The 22,814-nt window shown below is 36.8% G+C and overlaps 1 protein-coding gene across 3 annotated transcripts in view; it reads right to left on the bottom strand.

The window, feature by feature from the left end:
• Positions 1 to 22,814, bottom strand: part of ACVR1C (activin A receptor type 1C) — a 101,900-nt gene that overhangs the window by 21,509 nt on the left and 57,577 nt on the right. For 2 of the 3 annotated variants that reach the window (XM_032355638.1, XM_032355636.1), the window contains exon 2: positions 19,883 to 20,113. The exons of the other annotated variant lie outside the window; for it this stretch is intronic. In XM_032355638.1, the coding sequence (XP_032211529.1) occupies positions 19,883 to 20,036 (154 nt within the window). In that variant the 5' untranslated portion in view covers positions 20,037 to 20,113. The remainder of the gene's footprint in view (positions 1 to 19,882; positions 20,114 to 22,814) is intronic. 3 annotated transcript variants of the gene reach the window in all.

Genomic DNA, 22,814 nt, shown 5'->3' on the forward strand with positions numbered 1-22,814 from the left:
ATCATAGAACTCTCATTATTCAGTAATTTCCAATCTGAGATTGCCTGTGCCAAATGAAATGCCCGCTCCATATTATAAGCAGCTCCACGGGAGAGTGTGTTAATCCCCAAAGTGAGGTCTGGGGAATGCTGCATTGTTCATTCATGTAATTTCACTCTCCAGCAATTAAACAGAATAGATGGGGGGAGGGGGCAGAGAAAAGCTCTAGGTGAGAGCCTAGGTCACAAAGATCTCCCCTATATAAGTTCTATAATACACGGAACCAAACAACACAAGGAAGGAAGTATTAACAAGGTAGGGAGAAGGGCACATTGACCCAAATGGGGTGGAAGATTCTGGACAGCTAAAGAGAGTCATGTGAAAGGCAGACGAATGTAAGAAAGTAAGACAAGACAAAACAATAAGAACCAAAAAGGAAAAAAAGGAGGAAAAAAGAAAAGAAGGAAGAAGGGAAGGAGGGAGAAAGGAGCAAATTAAAAAAAAAAAAATATGTTTTGTGTGTGTGTGTAAACTTTGCAACTTCCACTGGAGACCTGAGTAGAACTGTTCATGGTGAAAGTCAATGATCACTGCCGCTGCTCAAATTTCAGAACTATTTTCAATGCCTCAACTTCTTCTAGGACAGCGCCTCCTTGCCACTCCCTACTTTCAGCTTTAGGGAAGCATTCTTCAAGATGAAAAGAAAAAGGTAATACAGCCATGACCCCCATGTTCCCTCCCCTGCTGACCTCTTCTCTTTCCTTATTAAAAATCATTTTTATAATTACTGATGTTTGCAAGATGTATATGACCTTTAAATTAACTAATTTATATCTCCTTAGTTTATGCTATTAGTAGGATGACAGAACTAAGTGGAGCTCTGGACTAGATCAATAGCTTCAAATAGCCCATATTGATTATTGGTATGGAAATCTTGAAAATGTCTATGTTCCATGTAAAGACACATTTCATTATATTTAAGCACCTTTCAACTGATTACAAACTAAGACATTACAATGGAGTGAGGAATAGAAACTCTGAGAAGGGACATCTGGGTGGCTCAGTCGGTTAAACATCCAATTCTTAATTTCAGCTCAGGTCATGGTCTCAGAGTTGGGAGATGGACTCCCCTGTTGGGCTCTGTGCTGGGTATGGAGCCTGCTTAAGATTCTTTCTCTCCCTCTCCCTCTGCCCCTCCTTCCCCTCTCTCTCTTAAAAAAAAGAAAAGAAAAGAAAAAAGAAACTCTTTGAGCAGAGAATGACTAAAGACATACACACTGGTCAAACAGTTGGTGAAAAACAAATCCAAAGAAAACAGAGGTCTCTGTCCAAAATGATTTTTTACAAAACTTCGCAGGGTTAGTGCTTCCTTCCCAAAGCTGTTATAGGAAACAACCTATAGAAATTGAAGAGGATCCAAAACACCCTTAAAGAAACCACAGACTAATTTAATATTAAAACCACTCGTGTTCCTTTTATTAAAAGTTTTGCCCCAAGGGAAAAGATACCACTTTGCAAGATTGTAACCATGAATGTATAAATATCAAGTCTTCAACTGCCTCCCCTCCCCTTCTCCCCATAAGAGGAAGCATTTCTTTTTCCAGTTTGGAGCATGTTCTCAGGTAGTAAGCCAACGAAAACAGACAATGCTGTTTGAGATGCCTTCTGAAGGGTGTGCTTCTGCCCTGGCATGTGGAAAAAATGCCACCGGGGTCAAATGAATGCTGTGATCCGTCCACCTTCCCTATAAACCCTCTATGACACAGGCTGTTACATTAATGAAAGGGTCTTTGTTTAGTTTAGTTCATAGGGGTCTGGGGGACATCATGGAAGTAATATCTGCAGCTGAAACAAGAGAATACATTGCCCTAAGATGTTGAAAGCTATCTTGTTAATTAGCTCAACAGGAATAATATCTTTTGCCAAAAAGAGAAAGACATGTAAAGCACTGAGAAGTCTCCCAAGTCTTCACGATGAACCTCTTTGAATCTGCCATTTCAAATCATCCTTAAATGTGGATACCATAATTTCGAACATCTGCTTGATGGCAATGAAAAGACATTTTGAATTGGTTTCTTGCTGCTCTACTGAAAGACTGGATCCAAATGGATTGCTTTGTGTGACGCCGCACTGAGAACAACTCTCTAGGGCAGATGCCCGAAAATGAGGCACAGTCCACATCCTTATGGAACTTAAATTCTACTAAGGAATATATGATCCGCCTAGGGAAAAATTCCAAAACAATTTCTACAGTAAAAATATGAAGACAACTTTACATAAGAGCAAGACAAGTAGGAGATAATAGAAAGATCATGATGAAGAATTCCATTCATGATCAGTCCAATATAAAACCACATGGAACTGCACTTACATGTGGGCAGTGAATGGGTCTCTGTTGCTAAGTCAAAGATACTGGTTTTATTTGTCTAATACTCTTACATTATTCCACATTCATGAATTGCAGGCAGCTCCCCACTCTCTGGAGCTTTTCATAGCTTCCTACTTCTTCACAGTGACCCTTATAAATGTCATCAGGAATAATCCAATGAGAAGTGAATTCAGTTAGATCCCTCCAACATACTCCAATACAAGGAACAGCAAACGGCCACCCTTCTCCATGGAGTAAGAATAATCATGTTAAACAGGTTATTTCTGATCAGGAACCTCAAGGACAGAACAAGGGGAGAATATCATCTAATCTAGAGATTCAGCAGAGCAATGAAGGTGACAGAAATAACGTGAGAAGTATTTTCTGCCTTTTAACTGAATCCAATGAGCTATCGATGGGGCCATTCCATTGTTCAGTGCTCAGTCTACGTATGGCTGTTTCCATCCACCATCTTCCCCTGGAATTATTTCATGATTTTATGGCGTGCTGATCGCACCACACATAAACATATTTCCTGGCAGTTCTCCTTGTGTTGCTGGGCTTCCGAGAATATGTGAGGAACACTGGGTATCTTCAAATCTTCTCTTGTCCACTTTTGTCTGAATTTAGAATAAAATTGTTTTAATATGTTAAGGAATTAGGAATGTGAGGTTGAAGAATATCAACTTTGGCATGGGGTCTGTGGAACTTCGACTTCAGGGGAGATAAGATTAATAAAATGTAAGAAGGACGGGCTCCTGGGTGGCTCAGTGGGTTAAGCCTCTGCCTTCGGCTCAGGTCATGATCTCAGGGTCTTGGGATCAAGCCCCACAACTAATAAAATGTAAGAAGGAGGATTTAAATCAGCTCCATAGTTGTTCTTTATTTCAGTGCATGCACCCAGAGATTAGTTTATTATCTGTCATCAAAACACATATGATATGATACAATACATATTTGTATAGAAATTAGGTAGTAATTACTCAAAACTATTTCAGTGTTGTTGCTTTTTTTTTTCCTTAAGCCAACCTTTTACATGGAAAAAAATGAAAGACCCTTGGAAGCAGCACCTGTCTCTCCTATCACTGTTTCCCCTCTCATAACAAAGCCTTGTTCAGGGAAGCCATTTAAAAACATTGACCACTGCCCATCTGCCTGGGGATAAAAATACATGTTTATAAAAAAAAAAAAAATAGTGCCCCTTCGGTTTGAAGTGGTGGTGGGGGGAAGTTGGGGGAACCAGGTGGTGGGTATTAGAGAGGGCACGGATTGCATGGAGCACTGGGTGTGGTGCAAAAATAATGAATACTGTTATGCTGAAAATAAATAAAAAAACAAACAAACAAACAAAAAAACATTGACCACGGAGTGCCTGGGTGGCTCAGTTGGTTAAGCCGCTGCCTTCCTCTTGGATCATGATCCCTGGGTCCCGGGATTGAGTCCCACATCGGGATCCTTGCTCAGCAGGGACCCTACTTCTCCCTCTGCCTCTGCCTGCCACTCTGCCTGCTTGTGCTCTCTCTCTCTCTCTCTGACAAATAAATTTAAAAACAAATAAACAAACAAAAACACCAAAACATTGACCAAGAGAAAGAAGTTACACTTCTCTGTCCTGAAATTCCTGCTACTATAAATTCTCCCACAGCAAACATACTCACACAAAGCAGGTTTTTCACTTGGAAAAAAGACTGATGCGATATCATCCTATTTTGACCCAACCCAATGTCCCGTACAGGATAATCACCCAAAAAGTATTCCAGCAAACGGTTAATAGTATTTACATAACTGAGAGAGTAGAGGCTCACATTGTGTGAAATCCTCAATTTAGAATTGGTTATAAATTTTACTTCCAATTTCCCATTACATCCCTCTGAACAAAATTTCGTAATTGAAATCAGTGTACTTCTTTACCGAGATAGGAAATGCTTCCTATATTAGACTTTAAGGCACGTGTTTGACTTCTTTGTATGCTTATATTTCATAGCATTTTCTCAAATATAAAAATCATAGCACCTTGCAGTTTACGGAGGGGAAAAAAATGAGCCCTGTCTGGCACACCTGTCAGGTGTGCACTGAATCCTCAGAGGATAGGCTATAAATGGATTTGCTCCTGTGATGGCAGAACAATTCCACAAGGGGTCCCGTGAGTATTTCTCAGCAGGTAGATGTCACCTTACACTGATTCAAGCAATGAATTGATTTAAAATAGAAAACCATAAGAAAGTTTGAAAACAACAATGAATTTTTTAAAGAATTGCAGATCACAAGACGTTTAAAGTCCCAAAAGAATAATACGATCAGAGTCTGCAATTTTTATAATTATAGCATCCTTTGAAATTATTAATTTTTGATAAATCTAATTGTAATGTTTTGGCAGTTTATCTTCCTTCAGATGTAATCCTTCAGCTGGTTTAAATGAAAGTCTAATTTAGACATGTACCTAATCAATATGCATTGTTTACCTACCCTGATTGATATAAATAATCACTTTCCCTTTTTCTCTTTACACAACTGAGAACAGAACAGGAAGGTGGAAATTGTACTGAGGTTAATAAAGCAGCCAATATTTTCATGTTGTGCATGTCTTTTCTTTACTAAAACCAATTATTTGGAAAGCAAAAAATATAATAGCATTATTAAAATAGCGTATGAAATCTGAAAGGGAATTATTAGTACATTTACCTTTTCAAGCGCTGTATGTTTTGGTAGCAAAATAGGAACAAAGATACCTGGAACTTGGATGCTTTCGTTGAATAGCCGATTTCCATATGAAAGGTGGTAATTAGTGCAAGCCTGAACTAAAGAGCAATTCCTATCAAAATTAACCCAGTAGGGATGCCTGGGTGGCTCAGGTGGCTAAGCTTCTGCCTTTGGCTCAGGTCATGGTCTTGGGGTCCTGAGATCAAGCCCTGCACCCAGTCCCAAAACCAGTCCCAAAGGGCTCTGTACTCAGTGGGGAGTCTGCTCCTCCCTCTCCCTCTGCTCCTCCCTCTGCTCCTCCCCCCATTCATTTTTCTCTCTCTCTCAAATAGATAAATAAATAAATAAAATATTTAAAGAAAAAAAAAAAAACTTGCTAGATACTGCCTGAATGAATAAACAGGGAAAGCCTGTGTCCACTAAGGAAGAATGAATTACTTCTCAGCTTCCACCAAAAGATAAATGAAGAAGACATCAAGGGTGCCATCCCTGATTTTTCAAAACAAGCCAGATATGGGAAAGTTTCATATGAGGACTCTGAATTTTTAACAATGTAAAGAAATTCCTGTTTCTTTCCTTTTCCAGAAACCATAGGTCAAACAAAACCTGTGAACCAGATATAATCCGTAAGCAGGTAGAACTCTGTAATTAGAATTGGGTTTAGCTACAAATAACAGAGGAAACCGGACAGAAGTTTCCTCAGTCATGGAAACAACACTTGAAGATGAGTTGTCCAATGTGAGCAGGTGAGTCCATGAAGTTTTCAGTGAGGCTCCTGTCAGTTCCGTATCGCCACCCCCATGGTGCCTCCTCACAGTCCAAAGGCAGCCACTAAAACCACCTTCACATCCAGGCATCAGGATGGATGTGCCAATTCTAATGGACTTCAAAACACTCACATTCATCTCATTTGCCAGAACCTAGTCACATGGCCACACTTACCTATAAGGGTAGCTGAAAACATTGTCTGTTAGGGGGACAGCTATATTATCAGCAGAAGTCTAGGTCCTGCTACAAAGTTGGTTTTGGAGGAAAGAATATGTCTTTGAAACACTTATTTATAGGCATAATAAACTTTGATCTATTAGATTTTCTCGTTAGAAAAAGAACACATGTGCGAAGAAATAAATCAGACAGTACTGTACGAGAATTGATAAGAAAGGAGTTACCTAATGTCCTCAGCTGTTCAGCACTCCAACACCAACTCAGATGTTCATAGAATGTGTAACCTCAACCCAAACATTACCCTGAAACTTGATGTTTTGTTCTTCTTTTGTTGTGAAATATAGTGAATATACAGAAAAGCACACAGATTATATAGGTTGAGTACAAAAAGAATGATAAACTCCCATGCATCTCCTCTCCCCATCCCCCTTCCCCCTTCCCCCCTACTCTGAGATACCCCCAAATGGTCACAACCTAATTTCTTAACCAAGGGTAACACTTATCCTGATTTGAGGAACAATGACTTCCTTACCCTTGTACTGTGGTTCCCAGAATCCCTTTTCTTATATGGTTCCAGGTTCAAGTTGGCATATTTGCATACATGTTCATAAATATGAGTGGCTTGTAATTTCCTTTTCTCATACTATCTTTGTTGGGTTTTGGTATTAAGAGTATGTATAAAATGAGTGAAGGAGTGTTTCCTCTTTGTCTGCATTTTGGCAGAGATTTGTGTGAGATTGTGTGAGATTTATTTGTTCCTTGAAGTTTATCAAAATTTTCTGATAGCCCTCATGGGCTTTGAAATTTTCTTTCTGGATATACTTTTCCTACCTTTTTCAAACTACTGATTCAGACTCTTTATTATCATAATATTACTCAGATTTAGTAAATTACAATCTTCTAAAAAATTAGATTGTTTGTAAGCCATCTGGTTTCAACCTTATAGTCTCACTAATTATTTATCCACTTGTTCTATCAATTACCAAGACTGTGGGATACTAAAATCTCCCCCCTGAGATTGTGGACTTCTGTATTTCTCCTTACAGATCTCAAATATTTTCTTTATTTTTGAGTCCCATTCTTAAGTATACAGGAATTTAAATGTATTAAGAATTCCTAAAAAAAAAAAAAAAAAAAAAAGTCCTGGTAAATTGAAACTTTAATCATTATAAAATGACCCTTCTTAACTCTAGGAATTTTTTTTGTCTCAGAGTTAATTTTGTCTGCTCTTAATATAAACTGATTTGTTTTGTTTTAAAATATGTATGGTTGTGGTGCCTGGGTGGTTCAGTGGGTTAAGCCTCTAGCTTTGGCTCAGGTCATGATCTCAGCGTCCTGGGATCGAGTACCGCATCGGGCTCTCTGCTTGACAGGGAACCTGCTTCCTCCTCTCTCTCTGCCTGCCTCTCTGCCTACTTGCAATCTCTCTCTGTCAAATAAATAAATAAAATCTTTAAAAAAATAAAATAAAATATGTATGGTATATCTTTTCCATCAAAAACCACTTCAAGATTTCTCTAAACTTTCATTTTTAAGACATTTTTAAAACAACATTTAATTGGATTTGTTTTCTCCAATCTGGTAACCTTTGTTTAGTCTATTTACATTAAATTATTTTTGTTTAATTATTACTGACATTTGGATATTTTCTTTTTGTCACACCTGTTGTTTGCTTCTTTTGCCTCTCTCTCTCTTTTTCTTTTCTTTTTTTACTTTTTTTTGATAGTTTTTATTGTTCTATTTTTCCAACTGTAGATGAGAAGGAACATAGTCACCACTCTTTTAGAAGTAATTCAGATATGACAACAGGGACACTTGAAAGCATAAGGATTAACAATATTTTTATCCTCCTTCTAGACAAAACAAGGCCCCTAGAAAAGTTTAATTCCATTTATGTCTCTCTTGACATGTATAGTATGCTATTTTTATACTGAATGACCATTTTATCTTTTTTTAACCCCATAAGACATTGCTGTTGTTGTAGATTAATATTCTTCAGAATTAGCCACATATTTCTCTCTCTCTCTCTCTCTCTTTTTCTTTTTTCTTTTTCTTTTCATTCCTCCTTGCATGCCAGAACTTTGGTATAGTTTTTTGTGGTTTTTTGCTTGTTTGTTTTGCCTGAAGTACATCTTTAGAATTACCTTTATCAAAGACTTTGATAATGTGAAACTCCCTTATTTGTGTTACTTTGACAATGTCTTTTACTTAACCTCATTCTTTAAAGGTATTTTTGCTGGGTAGAATTCTGGGTTACCAGTTAATTCCTTTTAGAATATTGAAGATATAATTCCACCTTTTCTCTTTTTGCTTTTTGTTATTGAAAAGACAATGTCAGTTGTTGTGTAATTCTTTTGAATTTCATTTACCCTTTTGTCTGTCAGCTTTTAGTGTTTCACTTTGTTTTTGGTGTTCTGCAATTTTACAGTGCTATGTAAAGGTTTAGCTATCTTTTTATTTCTCCTCTTGATATTGATTGAATTTCTTAGATTTATAGATTGGTGTTCATCAATTCTGGAAAATTCTGAGCTATTACTTCTGCAGAGACTGCTTTGGCCCAAATCTTTCTCTCCTCTCCTATGGACCACTGTGTAAAAGCACATATTAAACCTTTTTATGTGTTCATCTATTTGTCATCCTCTCTTCTGTATTTTCCATTACGTATTCTCTGTCTTTCTCCACACAAAATAACTTCTGACCTGTATTTCAGATCCCTAATTCTCTCCTTATACTAATTGCTATTAAACTTATCTGCTAAGTTTTCAATTTTTGTTATTATATTTTTAATTTTTATAAAGTTTTATTCTGTTACTGTTCAAGTCTGGTAGGTCACTTTTTCATAATATCTTCTTTTTTTTTTTTTTTAAAGATTTTATTTATTTGTCAGAGAGAGAGTGAGCGAGAGCAAGCACAGGCAGACAGAGTGGCAGGCAGAGTCAGAGGGAGAAGCAGGCTCCCTGCGGAGCAAGGAGCCCGATGTGGGACTCAATCCCATGATGCTGGGATGATGACCTGAGCTGAAGGCAGCTGCTTAACCAACTGAGCCACCCAGGCGTCCCTCATAATATCTTCTTTAAAAGTATTTCCAGACATCTCTGCAAAGAAGACATCCAAATAGCCAACAGATCCATGAAAAAGTGCTCCCCATCACTTGGCATCAGGGAAATATGAATCAAAACCTCAATGAGATACCACCTCACACGTCAGAATGGCTAAAATTAACAAGTCAGGAAAGGACAGGTGTTGGCGAAGATGCAGAGAAAGGGGAACCCTCTTACACTGTTGGTGGGAATGCATGCTGGTGCAGCCACTCTGGAAAACAGCATGGAGGTTCCTCAAAGAGTTGAAAATAGAGCTACCCTACGACCCAGCAATCGCACTACTGGATATTTACACTAAAGATACAAATGTCGTGATCCGAAGGGGCATGTGTACCCAAATGTTTATAGCAGCAATGTCCACAATAGCAAACTATGGAAAGAACCCTAAATGTCCATCAACAGATGAATGGATAAAGGAAATGTGGTAGATATACATATATAATGGAATACTATGAAGCCATCAAAAACCCAAAATCTTGCCATTTGCAACAACATCTATGGAACTAGAGGGTACTATGTTAAGTGAATTAAGTCAATCAGAGGAAGATAATTATCATATGATCTCATTGATATGAGGAATTTGAGAAACAAGACAGAAGATTATAGAGGAAGGGAGGGAAAAATGAAACAAGATAAAACCAGAGAGGGAGAGAAACCATAAGAGACTCTCAATCTCAGGAAACAAACTGAGGGCTGCTGGAGAGGAAGGGAGTGAAAGGTATGGGGTGGTTGGGTGAGGACATGGAAGAGGGTATGTGCTATGGTGAGTGCTGTAAATTGTATAAGACTGATGAATCACAGACTGTACTTCTGAAATTATACATTATACATTAATAAAAACAAAGTTTTTCCAAATTTGCCTTATTTTTTTTAAACTTAGGATAGTTGGTCTACAATTATTTTCTGATAATTCCGATATACGAAACCTTTGTGCTCTATTCTGCTGGCTCTTGCATGCTGCCCTGCACCCCCCGTGTGCTTGCGAGCTTATTCTTCACTATGTACTGCTCACGTCCTTGAAAAAGCATCTGATTTATCTGCTTGAGACCTAACATTAAAGTCCCTTCCTCTAGAGAGCTGGTACTTTCTTCTGGCAGACTTGGGGGCACTAACAGTCTGGGACTACCTTAAAGAACGTTTGTTCCCTGGAGAGTCCTTGAACCACTCAGACAATGGGAACATAGGCCTGTCCGGGCTATATTCGTAGCTTCTCAGGGACAGGTTTTTTGTTTGTTTTTCATTTTCCCTCTCTGCCTAGTGAGAAGGCCAAACCTCCTCCCTGGGGTTAAAAGGAGATAGGTTTGTATCTTGTTTAAGCTTGCAGTATGCAAAGAGACCTTTGATATCTCTGCTGAATATGGTGCCTTCTATTAGACAATCCAATTTGAGCAAATCATGTTTCTTGACCTTCGTCATCCTTCAACCTTGAGATCCCTGATAATAAAACCCAACATTTTCCATATTAGAAAAAGCAGATACACGTGAGGAAAAGAGTCTTAGCTAAAAGTACCAGAAAGTTACATAATAATATCTTAATAATAAGGGTGTTTACCGATTCATGTAATGAGAATTCTGGAAATAGCCTGGTGATATTATTGAGCCTCTTTGTTAATAAACCATGGAAAGAATCTACTTCCAGATTCCTAATCATGTTGAGTTAGTGAAGTCCCTTATTAAGACATTATTATCTAAGTTTCTGATACTTTTATTTGAAACTATCTTGACCTATACATCACTCTTCTAACTTATGCAAAGCTAATGGGTGGAAAAGAGAAATGGTGGTTGTAATTCGCATTCTTCCAGCTACTAGTGATATTTATCATCTTTTCAATACTCTGGCCACATAGAATATTCTCTTCCGGGTGCCTGGGTGGCTCAGTCAGTGAAGCGTCTGCCTTTGGCTCAGGTCATGATCTCAGGGTCCTGGGACTGAATCCTACATCAGGCTTCCTGCTCGGCAGGGAGTCTGCTTCTCCCTCTCTCTCTCTCTGCCCCTTCCCCTGCTTGTGCTCTCTCCTTCAAAAATGAATAAATTAAAAAAAGAATATTCTCTTCCGTAAAATTCCTGTTTGTGTCTCCTGCCCACTTGTTCACTGAGCATCCCCTCTCCTTCTCTTTCCATTCTCTTGCCATGCACATGTACGTACATGCAGCATACACACGCAAGATGCTCCTTACCTTCTCAGAGTTAACTTTTCTCTAGTCACACATGCTGCAAATATTTCTATCCCATATTTAACTTATCTTTGGTTTTATTTATGTTATCTTTCATTACTCATTTTTATTTTAGTTTGCTTGCAATTATATCTCTTTTCCTTTTATAACAGTTGGATTTCCTGTCTTATTTAAAAACAGCTTCCATACTATAAAGTCATAAAAATCTTTTTTTCTAAATTTTCCTCTGACATTTAAATTGTTTTATATTTCACAATTAGATATTTAATCAAGCTGTAATTTATTTTTGTATATGGTATGACACTGTGGTACAGCCCTGTTTTCTTCCAGATGGATAGATAATTATGCCAGCATCATTTCAAAAATAAACTATCCTGGAATTTCCATTTCTGCCAAGTTACAATTTAGATGTCCACAGAAGCCCTTCTTGGTACAGCACATGCAAAAATGCTGAATAAAATATAAATGAAAAACTTTTTTTTTCTATTACATGATTAAGCTGGTGGGAAAAGAAATGAATTGCTTGGAGCCACAAATAAAGTGAAAATCCAGAGAGGTGCTTGTGCACTGGGGCTGCTATTTACCCTGGAGGCATCTGCCAGTTCCTGGTGGTTACCCACTTAGCTTACCAGACCTCAGCACAAAATCAGGAGATAAAATATGGTTCCTAAGACAATGCAAGGCCAGATCAGAGACCCTCATCTAAATCAGGCAACTATGAGTGAAATTACACTGAAAATAAAACAGAAAATGTTCTGTAGAGAGAGACAGGGTATATACTTGTCTATTTGTCTGCCTCAACCTTGACTTTTATATAGCAAAAAAAAAAAAAAAAATCCTCAAGACTTGCTCACCCCAGTGTATACGATAGGCAGGCTTAGAGCCTGAATTCGTATTATATGTTGTCCCAAATAAAGCTAATCAAAACACTGAATGGGTTTCAGATACTTAGCAGATACTTAGCAGAAGCTAAAGTAAATCTTCTCTGAAGGAACATATTTTAAATACTGGTCTCAAAAGTGCCCTCCAGATATGGTTCCCAAAAACATGAGCTCACATTCAAAAATTACAAAACACAAGGTAATTAGCCCCAAAAATATGAGTCAGCAAAATAAAAAAACAGCAAATTCAAACTTAAATAAACTGTAGATATTAATATTATCAGAGATTCAAACATTAGAAAATATGAAGGAAAGGTTTTAAGAGATATAGAGAATAGACGCCAAAGGCCCAGCTTGCACAAACTCAGTGAAGGCATTGTGAGAACCAAAAAGAACCTATTAGAAGACTCACAGACAACTTGAAATGGATAAAAGACCTCAATATGAGGCAGAAATCTACCAAAATCCTAGAAGAGAACATAGACAGTAACCTCTTCAACATCAGCCACAGCAACTTCTTTCAAGACGTGTTTCCAAAGGCCAAGGAAACAAAAGTGAAAATGAACTTTTGGGACTTCATCAAGATAAAAATCTTCTGCACAGCAAAGGAAACAGTCAACAAAACAAAGAGGCAACCCACGGAATGGGAGAAGACATTCACAAATGACACTACAGACAAACAGCTGATATCTAAGATCTATAAAGAATTCCTCAAACTCAACACCCAAAAAACATGATACTTCTACAAATGGGCAGAAGACATGAAGAGGCACTTCTCCAGAGAAGGCATACAAATGGCTAATAGACACATGAAAAAATGTTCATCATTAGCCATCAGGGAGATTCAAATCAAAACCACATTGAGATACCACTTAGAATGGCCAAAATTAACAAGATAAGAAACAAGTAGTGTTGGAGAGGATGTGTAGAAATGAGAACCCTCTTACACTGTTGGTGTGGATTCAAGTTGGTGCAGACATCTTAAAAAACAGTGTGGATATTCCTTAAGAAATTAAAAATAGAGCTACCCTATGACCCTGCAATTGCACTACTGGGTATTCACCCCAAAGATACAGATGCAGTGAAAATAAGGGCCATATGGACCCCAGTGTTAATAGCAGCAATGGCCACAATCACCAAACTGTGGAAAGAGCCAAGATGCCCTTCAACAGATGAATGGATAAAGAAGAAATGGTTCATATATACAATGGAATATTATGCCTCCATCAGAAAGGACGAATACCCAACTTTTGTATCAACATGGACAGGACTGGAGGAGATTATGCTGAGTGAAATAAGTCAAGCACAGAAAGTCAATTATCGTAAGGTTTCGCTTACTTGTGGAACATAAGGAATAATAAGGAGGACTTTAGGAGAAGGAAAGGAAAAGTGAACTGGGGAAAATCAGAGGGGGAGACAAACTACGAGAGACTGTGGACTTTGAGAAACAAACTGAGGGTTCTGGAAGGGAGGGAGTTGGGGGGATGGGAAGCCTGGTGGCGAGTATTAAGGAGGGCACGTACTGCATGGAGCACTGGGTATGGTGCATAAACAATGAATATTGGAACACTGAAAAAATAAAATTAAATTTAAAAAAAAGAAAGAAAGTTCACGGACAGAACCCGTCATAGAGACATATCTAAATACTTCCCAATGTGAAGATCTATTATTATTTGTTAACCCTACCTGATCCCCGAGTCCCCCACCAAGTGCACACCAATTTGTGCAAGTAAGTCTTTTCTTTTTGAAATGGAAATATTCTTCAAGAGCTAAGAATTAATCATTTATTTTTAAAGGTAAATTTTTCCCACTCAGTGGCTTCTTTCATAAATTCAAAGAAAGCTGAGAGTGGGCAATCTGCAGGAGTTACTGCACAGGAAGTTTCCTTAAGCCTGGGAGTACTAAAGTCAGAACTGGAATCTGACTGGAGTCAGAGCAAGAAAAGTAGCACCCAGGAAGGTAGGCAGATATGTTTGGAATTGAGGATCTAAAAATAAAGAGGAAGAATAGATTAGACAGGGTACACTACATACAGTATATGTTTATCTTGTTTAACTGATTTGCATTGTCTATATTCAATTTTTAGATATTCAGTACTACACTTGTTGTATGAAAATAATAACATATTTGCTGTTGGAAGAAATGTGAACTCAAAGTACTAGTCAAATAAATGGCTGTTTTTGGAAATGGATATTGCCTTTCAAGTTTTACATAAGAAAAATAAACTTCTAAATATTTGTGATAATACTTGAACTTGGAAGGTCATTCTAGTGACAACAAAGATACCAACTTTAATAAGCTTCAGGGGAGGAAGCAAGCTTTTCTAATATTATATCTCTATCAAACTATAAAATTGCTTCTATCCAAAAAATTATTAACTCCTAAAAATTAAACTCATGTGCAATGTCAAAGAAGAAAGTATGTTAAGGGCAAATTACTGAATTTAATGTGATCTAAATCAAATCTTGCTTACAAATATCTGAACTAATTCAACTTAAATCTAATGCAACTTAATATTAAAACTGAATGGGTAAAAGGTTTTAAAGTTCATTTAGAAAGAAAACATTTCAGATTAAAATGGTAACTAGATTCTTACCAGAGTTTTGTGCAGTAAATTAAAATAATAAGTGTCCTTGCTCCATTTTAAATTACCACATTTTAAATATCAACTAAAGTAGGGTTTCTCAAACTGTGAACAACCTATTAATGGGGTCTAATCAGCATTCCTAATTAAGGAAAATTCATATGGTGCCTCGCACATTTAAAGGGTATGAATATTTTGTAAAAATTCAATTATTTCAGTTGTGCATGCATGCAGGTTGAGGGATATTGTATAAAATGTACTTCTTCTGTGTGTCTCAGTGGAAATCTGTATAAAAGCCACTAGTCTAAGTCTTTAGGAATTACAGCCAAACACTTAAAAGAATTTATAGGAGGGAAAGAGGGAGGGCCTACAGTTTCCAACTGCTGAGTTACAATTGTACTAGCAGAGAGAGGAAGGGAGAGAAAAAGTCCCAAGCTGTACTCAAGGTAGGAATTTTGTCACAAAGAAACAAAGCAAGAGCCCAATCATTACACGGAGGACTTATGAACCAAAGAGGGTCAGCTAACACATCCCAAGCCTTGGTTACTCCACTTCCATTAAGTCACTACCCAGACATGGCCCCACAGTCTGGGGTGGTGGGTGAAAAAGCCAAAGAGCCAAGGGTCTACTTGGCTTTCAGAGGAACCAAAAGGGGAAGTCCTGATTTTCTCCAGTCTCTTCTGGTGACTTTCCTCCCTTTTTCTTCTTTATTCTGCCCATCATTGTGATTGCAGAGCATTAACACTGTAGACATGTCACACTGCTTACTCAGCAGAGTGCTTTTATAGATTTCATATATATATGTAACCACATTTGAAATGAATAAATCTCCTCTAGGCAGAGCAGGGAATGGATAGCGATCACACTCACTGATGACACAAAAACAGTGGAGTTCTTGGCACCGACTGTGTCAGTGCTCAGCCTGGAAGTTCCTTCCCAAACAGCTGCTCTTCCAAATACAGCTAATAACCATTAAGCGCTGCCTCACAGACAGAACAACCCGACACAAAATGACTACACATGCAATCCTGTTCAATTTCATGTCAGCTGACCACACAATGTCACTAAAGGACAAAAATTCTTAGTTCAAGAAAAGACATTTGAATTCAATGTCCCATAGCATTTTTTGCAGACATACTAATTACTGATGAGACAATACATATCTTTCCTGTTATAAGTAATATTTGGAAACCAATGTCTGTAATCTATCATATCAATAGACTGAAGAAGAAAAAGCATTCTATAATCTCAATACATTCATGAAAATATTTAAAAAATTTAATATTCATATAGGATTAAAAAAATAAAACCCTCCCCCCCAACTAGGAATAAAAGCAAATCTCATCAATTGATACCAGGAATCTACAAAAAACTAGAGTTAAAATCATACTTAATGGTAAAAGAGGGAGTGCATTCACTCACTTCTTGGACCAGGAAAAAGGCAAGGATCTTCACTCTTACCACTCCTACTCATCATCGTATTAGCAATCCCAGCCAGTGCAAAAAGCAAGAAGAAGAAATAAAACACATACAGACCAGAATAGAAGACGTAAAATAGCCTGTATTCACATATATATAGAAAATGACAAACAAATTTTAAAAGAGCTACCAGAACTAATAAATTCATTTTGGCAAGCTTGTAGGAAATAAGGTCACTATACAAAATTGATTTTATTTTCATATACTAACAATTAATGTTGACCAGTTAAAAATACCATTCACAATATCCCAAAACAGGTAATATTTAGAGAAACATTCCAGGAAATATATATGAAACCTGTTCTCTCACAACTACAAAACATTGCTAAGAGTAACTGAAGAAAAATAAATGGGAAAACATGCTATATTCTACACTAAAATGTTAAAATGACGATTTTCTTCAAATAGTTTATATATTCAACTCAATCTAATAAAAATCTCAAAAAAAATCTCAGGTTTTTGTAAAAACTGCTGAACTAATTCTAGAATTTAAATAAAAATGCAAAGGCCTCACAATAATCAAAACATTTTAAAAAAGAACAAAGTTGGAGAGGTCACACGACCTGATTTTAATACTTACTATAAAGCTACAATAATAAAGAAAGTTGGATAGTGACATTAATATAGACATACAGAACACTTGAAAAGAATTATGAGGTCAGAAATATACACACACATATTTTTGGTCACTTTGCATTCAATCAAAGTGGTAAGATAATTGAAAGGATAGATTTTTCAACAAATGATGTTGAAACAACTTCAGATCCATATACAAAATAAAATTTCACCTAAACCTCACATAGTAACAAAAATTAAGTTTAAACTGAATATAGGTCTAAATGGAAATGCTGAAATGTTAAAATTTCTGGGAGAAAATATAAAAGAGTATTTATGGCCTTTGTAGATAAAGACTTCCTCAGTTAAGACAGGACACATGGGAAAAACATAATAAAAATAGGTACTTCACAAATTTTAATGTACTCGGCAAAAGACACATTCAAGAAAACAAAATGGCAATCCACAGAGTGGGAGAAAATATAATACACATGCCTGATAAGGGACTTGTCTTCAGAATACATAAAGAAGTTTTAAATTCAACTTTTTTAATGTGAAAAGATTTGACACTTTACAAAGCAAGACACAATATGTGTCTTTATGTGCTGTCCAATATGCACATAAAAATAAATGGACATCATTAATCATCAAGGAAACGCAAACTAAAACCATAATAAAATACCATTACACAATCACTTGAACGGCTACAATTAAAAAAAAAACTGATTATACCAGGTGACTATAAAAGTATGGACCAACTGGGACTATCATACATTTCTGTTGGGGATATAAAACAGTACAGTTTGAAAATTACTTGGGAGATTATATTTATAAAACAAATAAGTACTTATCATATGATCCTATAATTCCACTCTTGGGTATTTTTCTTACACACACACACACACACAAACATATATCCAAAAACTTGTACATAGACAGTCATAGCACCTTTGTTAAGAGCCCCCACATAGAATCAAGGTGAGGACTCATCAGTGGGTGAATGGGTACCAGCAACAGCTGTAGTATATCCATATAATGGATACTACCATCATATGGATACTACCATTATATGGATATGCTACTACCACACCCACAACATGCATAAATCTCAAAAAACCCTGACTGGAAGAAGTCAAATGTAAAATAACATCTTCCATAAGAACTCCATGGTGTGAAAGTAAATCTAGTCCACAGTAACAGAAAAATAGATCGGTTGAGCCCTGGTCAGACTGGGGATAGATTGAGGAGAACATTATGAGGCAATGGAAAAGTGGTGGTGGTTGTACCGAGTATGTGTGTGCCAAAAATTATCAAACCATATACTCAAAATGTGTGCATTTTATTATAGCTAAATTACACCTCAATAAAATTGATTTTAAAAAAAGACTGGTTCCTACATGGACTTCAGGGTAGAATATAAGCTTCTCAGAGTGTATAGTTAGGCTGGAAAGGACCCACCATCTAGCTGCACTAAGTATCTTTAATTTGCCCAACTGCATATGAACCATTTTGCCCTCCAAGACGTTTTGTTGCTGTCAAAGTACTATCTTGTGTCTATACTGACTGGCAGCGTGTGGGAAACCACCTCAAAGATGTCATGGCCACAGGCTAAGGCAGACTTATGTCCCCCTCCTTAATTTTTGGATCTTGGTCATGGGAAGACCAATATCAGATACAGAGAGGCTTCACTTCAGGGTATCTCGGATAACCATGGGAGAAAATACAGTATCCAGAATAAATGCCAGATCAGCACCAAACCAAGGAAGCCTATGGAATCTGAGACACAGAGTCTAAGTATGGTCTAACATCCATAACTGCAAGTAACCTTGGGGGATGAAATATGCCAGATATGACTTCTGAGTTTGCAGTGGGTAGTTTAATGTCCCAAAGATTGGGACAAGTCTCAGTGGTGACACATAAAATGATTTTAAGTGTTCCTGAGATGATTTGGAATGGTCAACAAAAATGATTTAAATAACATTGAATTACATAATAATTATTTTTCTAATTCTCTTAGTTTCTCTGATAACCAAAAAGCCTTATTTTCTGCTAGTATGTCTTAAACATCACATTCTTCTGTCTTTTAAACTAAAAGAAAATATAAAATACTTAACTGGAATGCAGTAGCTATGTTTGTTTAAGCACACAGTCATCTTCTACTTATGGTAAGTAAACTGGTTTTTCATTTGTGGTAGTGATGCCCAGTTTCTGCATAAAATAAATGTTCTTCAGAAAAAAGGGGGACAGTGAATTTACAGAAAAGATAATAGGTTAAAAAGTACTACAGTAGAATATTGATATGGTGATAGGGGAGCAGCTGAGATGATAACGCTAACTTAAAATGTTACTTTGTAAGGAAGACTATGTATCGGTGTGCAGATAGTAACATAGCAATAAGCACTGAATTATTACTAAATTAATACACATTAAAGAAAATTCACTACAGAATGTTTCCTGTCATAAATCAGCTTGTGATTTTAATTACTTGCCCCTTAACATCCCCCCAAGTTTCAGATTCCAAATTACCGATAAAAAAATGAGATTAAGCTTTTCAGTGTCTTGTAAATTAGGATAAAACACCATGAAATTGGGGGCAAGGCAGGAATTTATCTGCACAATAATGAAGAGTTACACCCCATTTTCCATCTTTCTGCTCCTGAGGGCTTGCACAGGGAGGCAAAGAAGTTATCCAGAAGGTGCCCATGAAAAAAAGATTTTGTCTCCATATAAGTGGCAATCTACTATTTTTAGTTCTGCTCTTTAGTCTCTCCCCCCCCCCCCCTTTGGTATACATTTCAATTTCTTTCCTTTACAAGAATCCATACAAATTGGCATTTTACTCTGGGTCCATTAATCACTTCAAAAAATACAATTCACATGGACAAATGTCTTCACAATTATTATGCGGTTGTCAATGTTTTGACAACCCTGTGCGATTAAAACAAAAAATCAGCCTCACCAAGGCTCTAGAGAATGCCACCAGTCAAAAAACGGAGAGAACTGTAAAATGGATTTTCCTATGTACAGTAACAACCAACACCTTGATTTCTAGCATGCTTATATAATTTCCCCCTAGCACAATTAAATGTGGAATGAACAAAGAGGAATGCCTTACCCATTGGAAGGTGCAGTGTTATGTTGTTGCAAAAGTCTGTGAAGCAGCATTCGGTTTTGGTAACATTGTTGGAACTATGGCAGAAGACTTGAGCATTCAGTTCTGGGAGAGAGACACAGGACTTGATCACCTGCTCTTTTCCATTGGCCAACATAACTGAAGCCCAGCATGCTCCTTCAGTTTGGCAGGTAAAGTTTGAAGAGTCACACAGAAGACATACACACTTCAATCCTGGAACGTGTAAGGCGGAAAGCTTTAAGACATAGATATATAGATATAGATATACAGATATACAGATGGTAAGATATCATGCAAATTCATTTCCTAATACTTGAATAGAAGAATTCAATCTTAATGAAAATTGAGGAAGGGTTTAAATGAACAGCACTGGATAAATATATGCTCCTGCTCTCTGTTACCCCTCAGTCACCGGTTTTATTAAATCGGTGGCCCAATCTTCATTTATTATTGCTTGTATTTTTGTGAATTTATTCAGTTGCTACTGTATTTTAAAACAATTTTCTTAGCCATGGTCTAAGTCCCACCTTTTTAAACTCAACTGGCCTATTCCTAAATCAACAGCTCCCGGTGAAATGCTGGGACCCAGTAACACAATGACCAAGGGGCACTGTCCAACATAAGCATAACAAAGAAATGCATCCCTTTCTACCTGTGGAGTGAGTTGAGTGCTCACCTTCTTTTAACAGACCAGTTTAGAACCTAGATAGTCACACAGCAGGGTGGTGTCTGGCCACGGTCCAAATAAGGACCTCAGGAAAAGAAGGTCTCTGTCCTACCTCTGTCACTAACTTGCTCATTGACTTTAGAGAAGACATTTAACCTTACAGGGGCTCCGTGGCTTCTTCTGGAAATAGGAAATAAACCAGGGTCAGGTCAGTGGATCCCCAAATCTTGAAACCTCATAGAGTGCCACCATTTAATAGTCTATGATTTTATAACTCATGGAAATTTACAATTACAAAATACAGAAAGCCTTTGACATTGAAGAAACGTAATCCACTGTGGTTATTCTTTACCCTCATATTTTAAGGGGCTGAAGTTGGGAAGAATAAGTCTTCTGACACACAGTCTCAAACCAGTTGTTACTAGACTCCTCATCAAAGTCTCCATAAATTTTCTATTTCCAAGAGAAGCTAGCCTAGAAATCAAGGCAACTAACTATGGAATATGGGTCCACGAAGGAAGACAAGCATAAAGCACTCAACAGTTAAACATATGTTAGTTTCATGTATATTTATCATTACTTATGTATAATTCCCAGTGCCAGTGTGGGAGTTAGGTGTCCCTATCTCCGTTCTATAGATAATGAAGTAATGCTCAAAAACAAACAAACAAAAAAAAATCAAGTGACTGAATTAATGTAGAAGCTAAAAGACTACTCAAGCAATGTTGTTTCTCCCCTATCAAAACTGATATATATATATATTTTATTTTTTTAAAAGACAAGTCCATAAAACATTTTCCTATCTCACCAGTTTCCAGCAATTGAATAAAATATAATTCTAATACAGCAGAAATAAGTTAATAATTGACAATTGACAATTGAGATTTTGATCTGTATTATCCTAATTATCTTTCAAAACACAGTTGATATTTTTAAAAACCTACTTATTTTCTGAGAAGACAGATAGTTAAATAAAAGTAAATTACCATGTGTGTGCATCTACCTAAATAACCTTACCTTTCAGGTTGTCTAAGTTGTGTATTAAGTGTGAACCTCTAAGTGTCTAACCTGATACCTTTTCTTGAAAATATTACTAGCTCCTTATAAAAATGACTACATAATTAATAGCTCTTATCAAGGAATAATGTGGATACTCACTGAATGTTTAATGAGCTATAAAGATTTCCTTCAGTTTTAAGTAAAAGATACAAATCAGAAGATTAATTCAGACCGAGGTGACATAGTTAAGGCACAGTAAATGCCACCTTGCTTTGCATGGTACACAATGGAAAACAGTGACAAAACTGAGAATGTGTTGATAATAGCTTCAAACATCTGCTAAATGTTCCCATTTATTCCAGGTCAGCTGTCAGTACTATAACCCTGCTGGAGAACAAACAGCAAACTAAAAGGAAACTAAGATGTATAGCTAACATTCAACATATTCAGTCTTGCATTTTTCTCTTCCCATCAAACCACTATATGGTCACATTTGGTATATAATTAAATTATATTTATATCAACCACCCTCAACATAGAACCCTTGTGCTGCCAATTAAAACATAAGTTGCCCTTAGTGATTAGACTTATGCTTTCATATTTTGTTTTTTAAAAGACTGATGTTAATTGAGTCAATTATACTAGAATATTCCATGACAGGATAAATCTGGCTGTTAGCAGACAGTAGTCCAGCCTTATGTTTCTTTATTTTGTACTTTCCCATTATAATGTACTTGAGTCATATGGAAAGGGATAGCAAATGAAGTTGAAGAAGGAGGTAATTACCCAGAATAAGGAGGTCTATTAGAGTTTCCCCACAAGAAAGATTGCACTTTTCTTGTATCTCCTCCCACCCTTTTAATTAGCCCCTTTTCCCCCTTTTTGCCAATTAGTGTGTAAAAGCCAAGACATCTGTTACTCATAAGACATCTGTTACCCACATGAAACCAAAGGATGTGCACATTCTTAATCAACCAGAAAATAAATTTTCATCCATATTTTCATGTGATGGCAAGCAAACCCTGGTGTCCAGAAATGTAAAATCCATCAGACAGCAGAAAAATAACCAAGTTTATTAATTTGTATTTATGTGCTAACAAGAGTTAAAAAGCCAACTATTTGCTTGGGAAATATTAGTTGTTTTGAATTAGATACTACTTGCAATAAATCAGTCACCTACATTTTATATGCTAAAATATCGATTGACCAGTGTCTTACACAAATTTCTGACACACTACTTTTCCTCTT

The sequence above is a fragment of the Mustela erminea genome, chromosome 8 (genome assembly GCF_009829155.1).
Source record: "Mustela erminea isolate mMusErm1 chromosome 8, mMusErm1.Pri, whole genome shotgun sequence".
In the NCBI taxonomy this organism is placed as follows: domain Eukaryota; kingdom Metazoa; phylum Chordata; class Mammalia; order Carnivora; family Mustelidae; genus Mustela; species Mustela erminea.